At 35.7% G+C, this 18,771-nt stretch overlaps 1 protein-coding gene and 1 long non-coding RNA gene across 3 annotated transcripts in view; both read left to right on the forward strand.

Moving 5' to 3' along the window:
• Positions 1-13,357, forward strand: part of Past1 (putative achaete scute target 1) — a 97,517-nt gene extending 84,160 nt beyond the window's left edge. For both annotated transcript variants that reach the window (XM_067126876.1, XM_067126875.1), the window contains exons 2-6: positions 1,099-1,207; positions 4,153-4,317; positions 5,932-6,088; positions 6,895-7,065; positions 10,689-13,357. In XM_067126876.1, coding sequence (XP_066982977.1) covers positions 1,099-1,207; positions 4,153-4,317; positions 5,932-6,088; positions 6,895-7,065; positions 10,689-10,900 — 814 coding nt within the window. In that variant the 3' untranslated portion in view covers positions 10,901-13,357. The remainder of the gene's footprint in view (positions 1-1,098; positions 1,208-4,152; positions 4,318-5,931; positions 6,089-6,894; positions 7,066-10,688) is intronic.
• Positions 13,358-16,197: 2,840 nt separating this feature from the next.
• On the forward strand, positions 16,198-18,338 carry LOC136852327 (uncharacterized). The gene is made up of 2 exons (XR_010857111.1): positions 16,198-16,330; positions 17,332-18,338. It is a non-coding gene; the product is annotated as an uncharacterized lncRNA (long non-coding RNA).
• The last annotated feature ends 433 nt before the right edge of the window (positions 18,339-18,771 follow it).

Here is an 18,771-nt window from a genome sequence, read left to right on the forward strand (position 1 = left end):
AATTCATGTGTTTTTCTTTTTTTGCTTCAATGTCGATGTCTTTGTGGGAATGAGTTACAAGGGTGGAGCCAGTAGGGATTATATATATATATATATATATATATATATATATATATATATATATATATATATATATATATATATATATATATATATATATATATACACATTCAGTTTTTCCTTTACCTCTTAAAGCATTGGGTGGAGAGAGAGAGAGAGAGAGAGAGAGAGAGAGAGAGAAGAGAGAGAGAGAGAACAGGTTACAAAGGTTACAAAACTACCCTGCAAATAACTACCCAATTTCTCTCTCTCTCTCTCTCTCTCTCTCTCTCTCTCTCTCTCTCTCTCTCTCATTAAAAATATTTACATGGGAACTGGGTTCACTTTGCAAGTATTCAGCGCAAACCAACTTTGTTCAATGAACGGAATCAAGAATTCCAATTATTACATCACGTATTCATGAAAAATGCTAAAAGTACAAAAGAAACTTGAGTTTTGTTAATCCAATATAATTTTATATTTCAATGTGTTTTACAAGATTGATATTTTTCATTTGAAAGGTGATTATGATTTTGTAAAAATCATTTTGAGCTCATCAAAGTTTCTTCATTAGTTTATTAAATTGCACTTTTTTGTTCCATGTGACAATACTGCCCTAGAATTGAAGACCGCAGTATCTGCAAAAAATACAAAACTGAGAAAAATGGTAGATACTCCCTTGCCTTACTACTGATTTTGCAGATACTGCAAATGGGACCCCCTAAATACTCGTGGGAAGCATTGAAGAATCATTCTGAAACTGCAGTAACTTGTGTATTAGTGTTTCACGAGCCCAGTAGGTGGCATCTCTCAATTTCGAAAATTTTGCAGATCCTGTAGTTTTCCAATTTAGGGCAGAGTGATTTTGTGTCAGAATGCTGACAAATGTCCTTATTTTTCTCAATTTCCAGTATCCTTTTCAGATATCTCAATTGACACACTGTACCTTTTTCAACCAATGTGATGTTAATCATCTTAAAATAATTGAAGCAACCTTTGTTATTTGATAAGTTTTTCTGATTACTGTGTACATCACTGATCAGTTTCCACCTTCGACAGGTTATTCGAAGCAGAGGAACAAGATTTGTTTGCAGACCTGCAGTCTCTACCTCGCAACGCTGCGCTTAGGAAGCTCAATGATCTCATCAAGAGAGCACGTTTGGCAAAGGTAGGACTCTTGACTGAGCTGTCATGAAGTGGCTTTTTGAAATGTCCTCTAATTTTGTCCTGATTTTTTTATTGCTTGTGTTTTTGTATGTCCTTGTGTGTCTTAAGTTTTATGTCTTGTCTAGAACTAACCAGTATTTTAAAGTGCTGATTCTCTCTCTCTCTCTCTCTCTCTCTCTCTCTCTCTCTCTCTCTCTCTCTCTCTCTCTCTCTCTCTCTCTCTCTCTCTTTGTGTAGTATCTGTGTAACTAGCTAGCATTTTATGTTAACTAGCTGGTGAGTCTCTCTCTCTCTCTCTCTCTCTCTCTCTCTCTCTCTCTCTCTCTCTCTCTCTCTCTAAGTAGTATAGAGGTTAACTAGCTGAGTATTATAAGAAAAAATTTCTCTGACAAGTGAAGCATATTTTTAAACTTGGAGGAGGAAAGCGCTTGGTTAGGTGTAAAAGTGCTTTGGAAGCCTAATGTCACATGTAAGCTTTCCAAGCTTCACCTAAAACTTTAACAGAAAGCTTATAAAATTTTAAAATATATTGATTTACATTGTATAGCAGCTATGTCTTAATTATACTAAACTTTGGTAAAAAAATAAAAATGTAGATACATAATTCTCTAGCTGTCACAGAGAAAACATAAATATAAAATAATTCACGTTAATAGACAGGTAGGAACACCATTAACCTGTCATTGCAATACGAATGTAATAGATGCACGAGATCAGCAGTAATCAGGACCCATGTAGATAATGAATAGTACTCAATTATATTATAGGACCCAATAGAGTACTGTATTGTAATGTATTATAATAGGCCCTGTTTTTCCTCTCTCACTCACTTGAGAGTTCTCCCTCATTTTTCTTTTAACCTCAGGTCTGTTTAGTCAGGTCTGACCTTACCTGAAGCTTCATGAAGGCAGATGCTTTAGAATGTATATACAATTTAGGCCAGAGGCCAAGCACTGGGACCTATGAGGTCATTCAGTGCTGAAAGGAAAGCTGAGATGTAACAGGAAGAAAATCTTGTGGTCACAGTATGAAACAATTGTTAGAAGTGGGTTCGAGGAAAGTAAGATGGAAGAATGAATATGAATGGAGGTATAGTAAAAGGAATGAAAAGGGTTGCAAAGACCCTCAAGTATTGCCTACAGTGCACCGCGTGAGGTGCACTGACGGCTATCCCTTATGGGGATGAAGGCAGATAATGTATATGCTATTTAGTGAAAGTTTTGAAAGATGTCCTCTTGAGACATTGCTAGTTACTAGAAGCTTGCTAGCATCCTGCTAGAACCTTCCACAAGTGTATCATAAATATTTATAGTTATATATGGATGGTCATGCGTAATGTACGTACTTAGAAGCTTGCTAGAATCTTATACTAGAACCTTCCACATGTTTAATGCAAATTCACAGTTATGTATGGACAGTCATCCCCGTAGGGGGTTAGTGCCGTCAGTGCACCTCTTGCTGTGCACTGTAGGCAATACTAAAAGTTCTTAGCAACGTCCCTTCAGCCCCTAGCTGCAACCCCTTTCATTCCTTTTACTGTACCTCCGTTCATAGTCTCTTTCTTCCATCTTCCTTTCCACCCTCTCCTAACGATTCATTGTGCAACTGCTTTGAGGTTTTCCTCCTGTTACGCCTCCCAAACCTTTTTACTGTCTGTGTCCGTTTCAGCGCTAAATGACCTCAGAGGTCTAAGCACTTAGCCTTTGGCCTAAATCATAATATTCTGTATGGACAGTCATGAACAATGCACATACTTGGGAACTGTGTGATGAAACAGGTACATTTTGTTTTCTGTTTCACACTAGTGGTACATCATGCTAAGAATTATAAGAGAGTCATTAAAGACTCATAACTTTCATCAATAGCATATTCAGTTTTATTCATCAACATGGTTTGGCTGCATTACATACGTCTACATTCTTTGTGATTGCCCGATTGCCATTGAGTTTTGGACATCTCACAGACATGTTTATTCATTCCGGCAATTGCTGCTTCTCGTAAAGGAATAGCTATTATAACAGCTTGTCAGTAGTGTATACAGTATACAGTATCTATTTATCATTAACTTTTGTCTCTAAATATCTTATTCACTTTCTCTTCTGTCAAGTATTTATTATAATCAAACAGTATTTTACTTCCCAGTGCATTGGAAGTTCCTCAATTTTTGTTTTATAAGTTTCTAGTATTAGTTTTGCTTTAATTAAATTCTATTATTCAGTGTATATATTATTATAAAATTAGTACATATAAGTACTGTTATGTGTGGTTCCTTCAGGAAAATTTATACTTCTCAGCCAAAAATAATCTACAAATTAATGTCTATAGCTTAGGTGTACACATTATCTCCCAAGGAATGTGAGACAATGTGCACTCTCTGTACGTTTTAGAATTTTGATAAATTATTCTCCTCAGTCGGCTATATATTGACTTGTGTACCCCACTTTTAATCCTTGTATGTGTATTGGTTTGTGTACACCACTTTTAATCCTTGTATGTGCCTATTTTGGATTGTATTCAAGTAAAGAATATTCTTGTATATTAAATGATTCCTGAGCTAGTTTGTTAGATTATTGCCAGTAATTAGGGTACACTGTTTATGATTAAATATATAAAAAGATAGATTAACATTACTATATATTTCTGAACACAATTACGGACTTTTTTCATTTGAAGTTTAATGCAATGTTTTGTCTCATTGAAATGCAAATGACCAATGATTATGAACATATAAAAACATTTCCTGCCTCTGCTGACATAAGAATTTTAGATGCATCTGTTTTATTTTCCATGACATATTTATTTATCACCTTTTCCCTATAACTTGCCTCTCTCTGCAAGCTGATTTCCGTGTGGAGCCCTCTTGGGTCTGTACAGTCTGTTGACTGTATGCACAAAGGTCTTCAGCTGAAGATTCACAGAAATCAATTAAAAATGTTCCCTTTACAGGTCCACGCGTACATCATCTCGGAACTGAAGAAGGAAATGCCCTCAGTCTTTGGCAAAGAAGGCAAAAAGAAGGAACTGATCAAGAACCTGGGCCAGATCTACGAGAAGATTCAGAGAGAGCACCAAATATCCCCCGGGGACTTCCCAGCCATCAAACGCATGCAGGTTCGTGAAGGCGTTTACGCCCTTTGTTTTAAAGGTTTTAGTTTTTCTGGAAGTAGTTTATTTTGTAAACCAGTAGGTTTTTATGTTTATAAAGAGCTGTTAGAGTTTGTAAATTTGGTCATATTTTGTTCCAGTGTACCCATCTGTTCATATCGCAAATTACAGTATAGTCAGATTTTGTTGGTGTACCTATCTGGTCATTTTAATTGTGTGGCAATACATTTATCTTGCTGTGAGTGATCCATACATGCTTATTAATTAAATTCAGTAAGTATTTTAAGCTATATATCTCATTGGTACAATAGTTTTACATGATTCACAAAGATCTCATAACTGGTAGTCTGCAAGTTCCCCAAAATCAGAAACTTATATATTAATTTTATATGAACATAAATTACAATTATGTAAAGTTAAAATACAAAAAATAACTGATTTTAAGTCAGTAATGATGCATCTAACGTAAGAATCAAAATTGGGGACATCACCCATACAATACTGTATGGGCCATTTTCTCTTATATGCAAGTTGCAGATCCATTTGCTTTTTCACTTATTTTAGCTGAATTCTTTGAATATATGACAAGAATATACTGTTATCTAATTACACAGAGCATAAAATTATGAAAGTACAGTAGTGTTTGGAGAAAAATTGGAGTATAATTTAAATAGAAAACAAAATTTTAGCAAATGTGATGAAGACATGCTACTTTCAAATCTGAGTTAGCTGAGTTAGCAGTGTTTGCTAGTTGTAGCTGATTCACATTCTTGCAAAATATATTAATTTTCAGTGTTAATTAGTCATCATTACTTTATCACTTAAATTATTTTAATTAGTTCTGTTTTATTTTAATTAGTTCTGAAGTGTTTAACTAACAGTCAAGAGAAGTTTTATTTTTTATTAAATCTGTACTTCCAAATACTCGCTAGACTTTAGCAGTGTTCGCTAAGTTTTTAGCAAGTAACTCTTAAACAAGGGCTCTAATAAAATTGAAATTACTTAATAATTTCATTTTCACTGTAACTATTTGGTAATAATTAGTTTTGTGTATATTGATTTTTAATTGTTTATAAATGCTTCATGTTATATATAGTCTTGCATTAGCATTTTGTTTGTTAAAAGATTACATTAATAATTCCACAGATGCATAAGATTGTGGGGCAGGGTATATTGTTATAATTATTATAATCATTTTATAAGCCTATGGGGGCCATTGACTTGAAATCCAAACTTCCAAAGAATATGGTGTTCATTTGAAGAAAAGAAATTATAGAAAGTAATAGGAATACAATAAGATCAGTTATTGGACAACAAAGATAAATTAACAAAAAATAGTAAAAAAAAAATAATTAATTATTATTAAAAGTACAAGGAATTGTTTTAGGGTAGTAATGTATCTTTGCTTAAACTTTTGAGGTTCTAAGTCAAAATCATGACATAACAAGAAGAGAATTGTTACAGTGTCTAATGTTAGTCCTGCCATCATCACTGGTGGCCAACTGTCGCACAGCATTCATGCTTCAAGTAGGAAAGAAGAGGTTTAAATTAAATTACTCTTATTGTTTGAGGTACCAAACACCATAGTCACCCTTTCTAACTCATTATTTTTCATTTCAGGAACAACTACAGCACCACGACTTCACAAAGTTCAACATTCTAAAGCCGCGTCTTTTGGAGGCTGTTGACAAGATGTTGGCAGAGGACATCGCGCGCTTGATGGCCATGATTCCTGTAGAGGAGGCAACGACCAGTAAAGAAGCCAGCGTTATTAGAGGTGGGGATTGGTTTTGTCTTCGTAGACTCCTTTTTATGTGATCTGTGTGGTCATAGTACAGTCTGCTGTGATACCATTTTGATAAACAGTATTGAAACATTTAAGAGGGTAGAGAAAGAGCCTTAGAGTTCATTCTGTTATATTGCAAAGAGAATTACTGAGGATCTTAAGAACTCATGAAAAAAGATAAATGCTCTTGGAAATGTACTTGAAATGAGGAAGGTTTGTACAGTGAAATACTTATGTCATAGTAATAAACAGCCTTATATACAGCAGCTAAGATGCATTATTTTATACTTTAATTGTAGTGTAATTTAATTAGAACATACATTCTTCCTCAAGGCTCTCATTCAGGTGTTTGGGGAATATCTTGCTTAATGCTTTTAGAGACATGCCCTTTAGAGAGCATTTTTTGGAAACGTGCCTCTTAAACAAGCACACTTTATTATGATATTTTGATAAACAGAGTTTAAATATTTAGGAGATTAGGTAAAGGGCATCACAGTTCAGTTTCAGTTTTATTCCGTTGCGAAGAGCATTGTTGAGAATATTCCGTATTGTGGTGTCAATAATGTTTAAATTTTTACCTGTCCAGTAATCCCTGGAAACAATACATGTGGGACATATTACTGCAAATTGGTAGGGTTGGTAAAGATAGAGTAAAATAACTGAATAATGATAATAATAGCTAGGCATGCTAAAAACCATTACCAAGAGTAAAATAACTGAATAATGGTAATAATAGCTAGGAACATGCTTTTTCAACCATTACCAAGAACATTTTTTCACTTGAGATTTTATTCCAGGTGGTGCCTTCGATGGTGTGATGAACGACAACACAGTCTTCGGCTATGGCAGAGGCGAGGGCGTTGATGCAGGGTCTGGCGAGCCCGAGTGGATCGTAGCCAAGGACCGCTACAAGTATGACCAGCTGTTCGACAATCTCAATCCAGTTGATGGCAAAGTCACTGGGTCAGGTAATTTATGTGGCCTTACGTTTTTCCTCTCCTTTAGTGTTATATTAGTCAGAGAGGTGATCAGTTTAGTAATCAGTTTAGTTGTATTCTTTAGGTGTGTATTAACCAAGTCTTCTCATATGAGGCTGGACAGGAAACAGTTTAGGGCATCCACAGATATAATCAATAGTTGAGCACTTGTAGATCTTGTGTGTATTCAGTAAATCAGAATTTCAATGAAGTCTTGATAACTTTGGTCTCATTTGTCAAGAGTCATGCCACTAGTAAGACATTATAGAACAGTGGAAGAGAAGAGAAATTGGCACTGTACGCATGCCAACACTGAATATAACTAACGCTGTGTGACTGAAAATAGTACCTTCAGTCGGGGAGGAGGTTAGCCCAGTGGCAGACGAGGATCACGAGAAACCTGACGGCCGTTCGTGGCGCAGCCATCTGCAATGGCCAGACGAAGAGGTGCTTCCGGATTCTATAAAAACAATTTCCGAGTCTGTGGAACGTTCATCGACGCCCGTGAGGCGCAGTGTTAATATTAGTTCGCCAGACCGTCACGTTTCTAGTGAGAGTGACTCTTGTCTTCCAGCGTTGGCTTGGCCTTGTGTTAAACTCCCTAATTGGAATTTTTGAAGACAGGCAAGAATTACCGAACACTGTTTTATAGCCTCCCACTGTTAGTGCAGAGTAAAAATCTTGATTTTACACTTTCCATCTTGTACGTTACAAACGGCTTAACAGTTTTAGCAGGTCCACTCATATGCAATTGCACAGCTACGTTTTATGTTCACACAAGTAAGTACAGTAATACACTGAGGAATTTCATTTGTCTTAAATTTGTTTACCGTCCCAGTAAAACTTGCAAAAATTGTAGTGTTGGTTTTTAAAGCTTTCTCATTTGTTACGTAGATCATAGTTGCCAAAGAGATTGTATGATGATGTTGGATCCAGCAAGACTGTGTTGAAGCAACATTGCATCGTCGATTGATGGAATCTGGAGCTGAATGTGGCCGTGCTTATATTAGCTGTAAGACAGTTGAATGCTGTTGCACTGTGAAAATCTTCCTGATGAAGTGAACAGGGAACTCTGGAACTTTTGACATGGAATTCAGATTTAAGTATTGTACTGAAAAAGTGCAAGCCATTCCTTTACTCTACCATAAACTTTTCTCAGTCTTGACAGCCTGACCAGTGTCGGGTTTTGAATTGTCATATCTATCGTAACAGTTTAGTAAACCTTGTCCCATAAGATGACCCTTATATCATTTGTTACCACGTTACAATTTTGTCCATCACTGACTTTTATTTATCTTTGGAGATTCTAGTATCAACCATTTATGTAGGTCATTCTTCATGTATTATGCGAAGACTACAGTATTTTAATTCAGTTTTCTGATTCAGGATAGTTGTGGGTGCTTAGTTCATGCGTTTATGCGATCAGTTTTCTGAAATAATTTTATCCTAATCATTGCATTTATCAAAGATTTTGCCACCGGGCAGTAATAACAAGTGCATTCCATTCTTTTGCTGTGTGCATTTGTAATGCGCTAATTGTGCTTATTTTGTAAATGCTCATGTACATGAACAAACCATTTACATAGAATATAAGTGACTATCTTTGTCAGTGATTATTTGCTCAAATGTAAGATTTGAGTTCCTGCCCACCTTGTTATAGATACTGGACTGAAGTGGTTCTTACTTTGTACAAATAATTCTAAAAAAAATTCTGTCATGGTTACTTACAAATAAATATTCTTTCCTCCATCTCATCAAACCAACTGCTGTATTTGTTAAGAAGAGTGACAAAAGTAGCAAGTGAGAGGAGGGGCTCGTTATAATTAGGGTAAGCCAACTTACGGCACTCGTCAAGGCGCAGTTTGAACAAATTGTTTTGGTTGTCAAGACTAATGGAAGTTGGAGCTATGGTAAAGCAGAGATTTCTCCGTAACATAAATTGTTTTTAAAAGCTACATTTGACAATGTTTTAACTTAGACGGAATTAATTTTTTAAATGCACACCTAGTACTTTTGCGTAGCCTTTAATGCACATGCATAAAAGACCCTAGACACTACAATCTTGGAAGAAAATCAACTTCTCCATGGTAGTTGGTGCTCAGCTAAGTCTCGAAGCTACAGATAAGCAATCTGGCTCCTGAAAGAGAAATGCCCCAGCACCACTTACCATGGTTTGCCATTCTTTTTCCAAGATCGTCAGGGAGTTTTGTGTATATGGCACCTAAGGCTAAGTAAAAGTATTACGGCATGAAAGTGGTTATGCGAAGGATAAGTTGAAGCTTGACGTACATATCTTCTTCTGGTGGGATTTTGGTTCTTCGTCCTATGAAACAAGATGAGCATTTTGTTTATCCACAGGGTGGATGAGAGAAATTTATAGTGCATTATAATGCCCATTGTGTATGTGAGTATTGCTTGAAGAAATTCATGAATGTATCGGAAGCACTTGAGAGTAGTTCATAGGCCCATGCACAATTTGCATCCTCTCTGTTCATACAAAGCATGTCTAAGATAGCCTCTATACGAGACTTGTTTCTTCTGGGTGTTAAACTATAGACTGAACAGATCTAGATTTTAGTGAAAATGAAGCTGTTAATTTTGGGCATGAACTTAAGAACATCAATTGTTGCTTAGTTTAGTTGCACGTAGAGCCAGAAATGCATTTATCCCTGTTTTGCAACTACAAGAATTTCTTGATTTTGAGAAATTCTTGAACTCAAAGGAGAATTTCGAGACTTAGCCGAGACGTACTTCAAAATTAAATGAGGAATCCCAAAGATCTTTTGTAGTCTGTGATAAAATTATTTAGGTTAAATTAAGCTGCTTCTACTGTCAGGAAAGTCTGCCATTGGGATAGGATGACTTCATTGCTCTATAGTGGTCTGAAAACCTAGGCGAATGTAGTTTACAGGGAAGATATTTACACACTGTATTTGTATGTTTGTAAAAGCATGCTACGTAAACTGTTTGTAGGGGCAGTTTAAAAGATTATGTACTTAGCATAAACTTACATTCATTTATCATCTTCAAAAAGACCATCCACTGCATCTATAAGTAAATTACTCATTTTTTTTTTTTTTTACTTGCTTAGCCTTTGCGCTATCAAACCAACACATAGCCAGTGAAGAATTATTAAAATATGTACAGTGCCTGGTTTTCTATACAGTATTACTGTAATGCTAGTTTAATATTGGACAAAATATTTTGTTTAAAGATGTAAATTACAGTACTTGCTTTTTATACAGTAATGATAGCCCACCTCTGTGTTTACATCAGTGACTGTTTTCATGTAGACCAAATTATGTCTCGTAACAGTCAAACAATAGTTGACTAATGACCAAATGTACTTTTGACCAAGAGAACTCTTGCTTATAGTTAATCATAAGAGTATATAACAAAGGAAAAGTCATGCTACCAAGATCATGAGAACACTTGAGAAATATGCCACTAATGCACACTGCATGTCATGCCTCATATGAAGGATTCTGGTTCCCAGTAATTGTTCGTAGACATTTCAGTCGATTGAAAGAGTTTTGCCTTTGAAATAGTGGTGAATTATTATATTTTGTCTTTTTTTTTTATGAAAAACAGTAATTGTTTCTTCTTATTCGCAGCTGCCAAGCAGGAAATGCTCAAGTCCAAACTCCCCAACTCCGTGCTCGGGAAGGTCTGGAAGCTGTCCGACATCGACAAAGACGGCATGCTGGACTCTGACGAGTTCGCCCTCGCTATGCACCTCATCAACGTCAAGTTAGACGGCAACGACCTCCCCAATGAGCTCCCCGATCATTTAGTGCCTCCAAGCAAGAAAGGGTTCAAAGCATAGTACTGTAACGTAGATTGTTAGAATGCGAAAGTCGTGTGTGCCGAGTGAAAGTGTATTATACAGTCTCTTCAGAATTGACATGAAGAACGGAAGACTTTGATCATTGTTTTGTATTTTTGCTGAGTTATAAGGAGAGTGTGCCCGGCACCGTACGGGCAACGTACGTACTACGTTTGGTTGAAGGAGTTTTCTTTATCGTTTCGCCGTAATTGTAATTTGATATACGAGCTTGTCATGTCGCCATGTAACTCGTGTGGTTTTTTATATAAGAGCACGTGATCTAGCGGAGCAGCGAGATGATTTATTTTTGAGATTTTTTGATCAACATTTTCAATCTATATTTTTTAAAGAAGTCAACATAGGTTTTTTAAATTTAGTGTTTGGGAATATATATGAAAAAACAAGACTTTTCGTCTCTGCTGAAACATTTTCCTGTACTGTATATAGCATATAAATGTACCAAGAGTACTCCATTGGTTGGAAAAGGATTAACTACTAATTCTGAAGTGGAATTTAATGCATTATTTATTAAAAGGCAATCTTTCAGCCCTAGCGCGTCCTGTATATAAACACATTTCAAGCTTCATGTAATGTATGATGTGGAAAACAGTGAAAATAACTTGAGTTCAGTCATTAGAAAATTTTCAGGGGAGACTCAAAAGTTATAACGTCTATTGTATACATTATTACTTTGATGTCCAATTGTACCATCTTGATACGGCCTTGCAGCCTGGATTTTCTAAATTGTGATGGTAGACATGTAACTAGTATCGCAGGTTTTTTACTTGGAGAGAGAGCGCGCAAGAGAGAGAGAGAGAGAGAGAGAGTGCGTGTTACGAGATGAAGGCCAGATTCAAGTTTTAGTGGAGTGCAACGCAGTCGAACCGATAGTTACATAAAATGACAAGCAGTCATATTAAAGCCAAAATTTTCTCCAAATTCCACTAACATAAATTATGGTCATGAGACCTCTGAAAAAATTAAAAAGACTTTGTTGTCCTAATGTTGCACTCTGCTTTCTTGACGACTGCCTCTCATTGTTTCAGTCAATGTTCTAGATGGTATTCTTTTGCTGATTTCAGATTTCTACTTTTTTGTTACTTTTCTATTGATGTCAAGTACAGTAATTCCTTCTTTGTTTTTGTGTTATAGTGTATAGTGTAGTATAAAATTGGAGATCTATCAAGTATTTATGGAAAAACTGAGTAACTCCATTGACAGGGGTCTTCAGACTTTGAAAAATGTATATCAATAAACTTTTTGCACGAAAGAGTTGCATCGAAGTACCAGTTTCTGCTCCGTTTCTCTTTGTAGTTTAGGATTGCAAGGTAAGACCTTTTTTTTATTTCACCGGTGGGTAAAGGGAATTGATTCTTTTTTCTCTAAGGAGTCTGCAACAACTGGTACTTCAGTGCATCGTAAAATAGCCCATGGGTATGCTATCAATAATCACGCAAGTGCCGTAAACAGTTTTCTTGTACGCTGAATTTGTACGTTTTGAGTTTTTATTACAGTACGGAGTATTTAGCCACGAACTTCAAGATTCCTCCTCTAATTTTTCGTCATATAAATTTTTTGCATTGCTTTATAAGGTGCTAGACAAGACAACATACTGTACTTTTTTTGCTTGACTAGGCTTGGCTGTCGAAGAAAAAAATAATTATATTGTCACTGTGAATATCGGGTGAACTTCATTCCAACATTTGTACGTAGTTGTCGGTTTAACCCATTGGACCAAGTGTGACGTATATCCTAGGGTGAATTTGTTACCGTTGGATGCACCAAGAGATATCGGACGTAGTTTTTGTTATTTATTCGTAAAAAAGGGAAATTTACAGGCTAGGTAAAGAAGCTCAAATATGCTCTTGTTTTTCATCTGCGAGTAGTGAAATTTGTCTTCGTACTTTTGTCATTTGATTCCGTATTTTTTCAACGGAGAAGTACGCAGGTATTCTGTTCGTGTAGTGTGTATTGGGGACTTTGAATTCCTCTCCGGGGAATCCTTTGATTGAATCCTAGAGGATTAAAGATGATATTCTTCGTTTCTCAGGTAGGTTTTGGTTCTTATCAATTCAGCAAACTGCCTTAAGCCGTCTTCGGTGTGACACGTAAGTTTGTGTGTATACTTCGCAATTAGCGACGATTATTTTGGATAAAAGGTTAAAGCTAGTTTTACAGTCCACAGGCCCCAAAACTTACATTTTTTTTTTTTTCAGTAGTTTATGATTGTAAATGTCTTGTAAATAAGAGTTTCAGTTCTATCTGTAATTTTTTGAAATTGGAAAGTGTAATTGTTGCCAACTGCTTTAGACAACCAAAGAAATCACTTGTTTATATGCCTGTAAATGGAAAACTTTTAAGATTTATATTGTTTATTGATATAAGGTCAGCCTAAATGGGAAAGAATATATCTATTATTATTATAATATTACTTTATAAATAAATTATGAATATTGACTGCTTGTTTTTACCCTTTCACTTATATTTTTGGTGATTTTATGCTGGTAGGCAAGTAATACTTACAGTGGGCCTTGGGCTGCGCACCAGGCATAAACGTAAGTGTTATTTCTTTTTGTTTCTGTAATAGCTTTTTCCTCGGGTGGTGCACTGTAGGGAGTACTCAAGGTTCTTTGCAGTGTGCTTTCGGCCTCAAGCTGCAACCCCTTTCATTCCTCCGTTCATATTCCCTTTCCTCCATCTTACTTTCCACCCTCTCCAAAATATTGTTTATACACAAATTATTTTCAGTGCAGAATGACCTCATCGTAGGTATCAGCATTTGGCCAAAAGTTTTATCTAACAGTTTATTCCAGTTTTTTCACTTCAAAGCAGCCATGTTGGATGATGTACCCAAACAAGTATGATTTTATTTACACTTAGAACTAGAAGTTGGGTTTGTGGTAAGTGCTTCCTCAGTCTTAGAGCTAAATGTAACTGGTTAAGAAGTACAATGTTAAAAGAGGTCTTTTAGAACTGACTATCCTTATGATGCCTGGAGGTTCAAGAACATAATGTAGGTGGTTTTGCTGGAGCATTTAGATTTAAAAACATTAACCCACTCTTGGTAAGGCCCTCTTTGAGGGCAGGAGTTGATCCAGCAAGAACTAAATTTACCTTTCTGTATTGTAAATATGATTTCAACCGAACGTAATATGTTGGCAGCAGTTATGCTATGGATAATTTATAAGCAAACTGAAGCCTGCAGTATTAACAACCTGGAGTCATTAAAATGTCAAAAGAAGAGGAGTCCAGTTTTTGAAGCAGTCCCTATTCTGATGTTTTTTTTCAAGATAGTTGACAATAACCAGGATTTTAATTTTTCAAACCAGATAACAGAGAATATGCACTCCTGAAAAAATAAACAGCTGGGATTGTCTTGTTCTCAGAATGTTTTGCTTATGGTCGCTTTGCTTATTGTCTTAAGTGTAAGTTGATCACATTAAATAGCTCACAAGACGTTAGTCCTGAATATAGAGAATTCAGGCCTCCTAGCAATCATAAGTGAATCCAAGCTTCGACCAACCGCAAATGTTGAATTCATGGAAATCAATTTAAGAAATTTTGTAAGAAGAATGATTGTTTGTGTAAATATATATTTTTTAGAACTTTTGAGATCAAAGTTAAATTTTATTTTCAAGAACAAACTCAGTTGTCTAATTTAACCATCAATTGATAATTAAATCACCTAATTCTAGCATGTGTGGCTGGAAATTTTATACTACAGGTGGAAACATTTATCTGGGTTAAACTGGCAAAACTGAACAGGTGGACAGGAAGTGAACAAAAGCATTTTTACCAAAATAAAGGGGCAGAAAGCAGTGCTTCTGAGGTCTAAAGGGATAATGTATGGAAACTTAAACTGCTAGCTTACCTCGCTCTCATGTTTAGGTGTGTTTGTGCGAGCACATTGTGTGAATTTGCTTTTCATACCAGGTTGGTTTTGACATCAATTTGAAACATAATTTAACCCCACTTCATATGGTTAAAAAACTAGGAAGAATATGAAGTCCAAAGGTGGAACTGAAGATATGTAACAGAAACTAAATATAATATGCCAAAAAATATGTGACAAAGATAATGTAATGCATACAATTTTTTTTTTATGTGACAAAAGCAGTAATTTGCCTGTTGAATTTTAATCAATGATTTGGTAGTTTTACACCAAATTTGGCTAGTTTTTCCTTTCTCATCTGGAGTTTGATAATGGCTGGTTTGATAAATGCTTAATTCTGTTACTAATTATGTAAATATGTTTATACAGCACTGTACATAAAAAAAAATGGTTCATTTTTATCTATACTGGTTGACATTCAGTGCCATAGGGGATAAAATTGTTCTCTTCAATCACTTACGGTATTCAAACCAAATTTGTGTCCCTCCAGGCCACAGTACTTTGAAGTAAGTGTAGCTAATAAAAAACAACAGTTATGTAGCAGGTACAACAAAGTGTTCACTACATCGACTTGAAACTGAACAGTTGTACTGTCTTGCAAATTAGTGCAACATTGAGAACAACATTTCTTGTACTGTTCTCCTTGATCCTGAAGAGGGAGGGGGGAGCAGTCCCAGGAGATAGGGGGTTCCACAGGGCACAATCTCTCTGCTAAACAGTTTTCAAAGCAGTTCAAGGTCACCATATGACAGTTGAGTGGTTTTAAATGGACCTTTTAATAATGTTGTAAGGACACTTTTTCTTTTTATTGTAATATTAAAGATATCTTGGCCTTCCTTATCTTTCACTTAATGCTTCTTAATTATTGAGAGGTTTATTACTTTTCAAAACATATACCATTGCCTAGACGAGGTAATCCTTTTGTCACGAGGTTGGAAATTATTCATATAAAGGAAAAACTTTAAAATTTTTTAAAATAAAACTACATAAACTAGAGTGGATTTTCTGATGCCTTGTTGATTTTAGTATTCCAATGGTTGTTAATTATTCCATATTTAGTTATTTTGGTTGAGGCATAATAATGATAATAATGATAATAATAATAAACTGGTAAATCAGGTTGGTTTTGGCTTCAGCAATTGGGTAATACAGTAGTAACTTGAGAAGGTGGAGAGGGATAAAGAAATTTATATATTCATTAATTTATTTATTAACATGGCGTTTGAGTAAATGCTCTTCATCTCGGCCTATCTATTGCCTCACGGAAACCCCAATTTTAAGTTAGTTTTATTCAATGCTGCAAAGAAAAACTTCTTCAGTCCTTAACTACCTTGGTTCCTAGTTCACCCACCGAGTATGCCGTGACGTCACAGGCTCTAGAAGTGACTATATACGTGACTGTATAGCTAAAGAGTCATTTGTCCGTCTCTTGGCCTGTAGAGCAGGTGTGGTCTCTCCAGGTATTCTCAGGACGATATCGGCGACTTTTTCTGGATGTATTTCCTTATATACAACTACTTTGTTCATGGATGTCAAAGGTAATTGTTAATTTATTTGTTTATTACTTAGGAGTTTTCCATTTTGGAGGAGTTAGTGACAAGAGTTCCGATATTGAGGCAGAAATTTTGTTTCAATAATTCCGGCAACTGGTTTGTGGTCTCGTCAACTTGGGCCCAGTTACTTGTGCCAGTAACTTTCCTGTATGTTGAATTATTCCCACCGGTACTTGTTCCTGGTAGTGTCAGGTACCTGGTTAATATAATTTTCCACCTCGATAAGCATCTTGTGTTTTGTGAACGAAGGTGAGCTTTGAAATTCGTCCGTCATCGAAAGGGAGACGCCATCTTGTCAAGTTCGGGAACTTGAAAATATTTTAAGTTTAGTTTTTATTCAAATTTCATGATGAGACGATTTACAGCGTCTGAGAAACCGGGAATAGTTTTATTTAATAAATTTACATGCTAATGAGTTACAGGCGAAGAAAATGACCGGCCAATCTCGTCCAGATGTAGCAGGAAGGTTATACCCAAGTAAACCTTATGATTGTAGATTTTAGCCTTAAAACAATTGCGATTGTGTTGGTCATATTTGAGTTTATAAATCTTAGGCTTGGAGATACTTTTGGCAGTAATTTTCAGTAAGATATTCTTAACCTTAGACGTCCAATACCGGCCCAAGAATGCTTGGTCCAAATGCGTCATTTTTTGGGGAGTAGGAACCTAAATATCGGAAGCTTGGGACTTGATCGATTGAGTCTACAGTAATTCAGCTCTTAGGCTTGTGCCATATGTATAGTGTTTTGCTGAATAATAATGATAATTAACTTCATATATATTTATTAGCATTAATGTTACGTTATGTAATTAACTTGTTACTTATTTAACTTAATTTTTCGTAGTAACTTGTTTTTTAGTAAACTTGTTTCTTGTACTCTGTTCATAACTTGTTCTCTGTTCTTAACTTGTACTCTGTTCTTAACTTGTACTCTGTTCTTGTTTCTTTATTAACTTGTTTCTTAATTTGTTTTTCGTCCTTTCAGAAAGTCATCAACTTGCAGAGATTAATTCTGTCTGCCTCTACACTTGGCAAAAGCAAGATTCGTACTACTACTCTTGAGAATGTCTATGGAATTCAGGGATTCCAAAATGTACTGCTGTTGAAGAAGACTGCATCTTTAAGAAACTGGCTTTAATTCTGGCATCGAAGTGGCATCATTTGTCAGAAAGTGGTACCTAGAAAGTTAGGTGTTGGAAATGGTCCATGGAATTTTGGGATTCCAGAATGTCCTGCTGTTGAAGATTGGCTTCAGTTCAAGAAACCGACTTCAGTTTTGGCATCGAAGTGGCACCATTTGTCAGAAAGTGGTACTTAGAAACGTTAATTAGGCGTTGGAAATGGTCTATGGAATTCTGGGACTTCAAAATGTTCTGTTGAAGAAGACTGCATTTCAAGACACTGGCTCCATATTGGCATCGAAGTGGCATCATTTGTCAGAAACTATGGCTTAGAAACATTAGGTAGGTGCTAAAAATGGCCTATGGAATTTTGGAATTCCAAAATGTCCTGCTGTTGAAGACTGGCTTCAATTCAAGAAACTGGCTTCAGTTTTGGCATCGAGGTGGCATCACTTTTCAGATAGTAGTACTAAGACACTTAAGCTAGGTGTTGGAAATGACAAAAATGCAGTTTTTGCTTAGGACCCAAAACTAGAAAAATAGATCTGAAATATTTGTAATATAAGTTCAAAGAGAAATTTAGGGTCTACTTCTGCATATGAGGGAAATAATTTCATCTTTTTCATCGTTCAAACTGACAGAAATTAATATTGTAAATTGGAGCCTATTGCATATGGAGGATATAACTAACCTTTTTCATCGTTCAAACTGGCATAAATTAGATGTTTGTAGTACGTGCAATTGTTAGTCAGGTCACAACAGTGCTTGATGAAATCAAATTTCAAAGTTAAAACTGTAGGGATCTAAGCATAGGAATTAGTTTACTGTGGCTTAGGATACACAGTTTTGTTTACCTATACTGCCCTAAAATGGAAAACTGCAGTATCTGCAAAATTTCCTAAATTGATATATGCCACCTACTGGGCTCGTGAAACACTAATACACAAGTTACTGCAGTTTCAGAATGATTCTCCAATGCTTTCCACGAGTATTTAGGGGGTTCCATTTGCAGTATCTGCAAAATAAGTAGTAAGGCAAGGGGGTATATAATTTTTCTCAGTTTTGTGTGTTTGCAGATATTGCAGTCTTCCATTTTAGTTTATTACCCATCAGGCAGCTAATTACGTATCAGAATACATAATTATTAGTAAGCTTATAGTATTGTGCATATCATCACTGTGCCTAATGAAATCAACCTTCAAAGTATAAAAGCTGTACGAATCTTAGCATAGGGTTAGTCCACTTCAACTCAGGATATATAGTTTTGTTACCTACATCCCTTACTTTATTATACATCAGCTAGT

The sequence above is a fragment of the Macrobrachium rosenbergii genome, chromosome 25 (genome assembly GCF_040412425.1).
Source record: "Macrobrachium rosenbergii isolate ZJJX-2024 chromosome 25, ASM4041242v1, whole genome shotgun sequence".
NCBI classification, from domain to species: Eukaryota; Metazoa; Arthropoda; class Malacostraca; order Decapoda; family Palaemonidae; genus Macrobrachium; species Macrobrachium rosenbergii.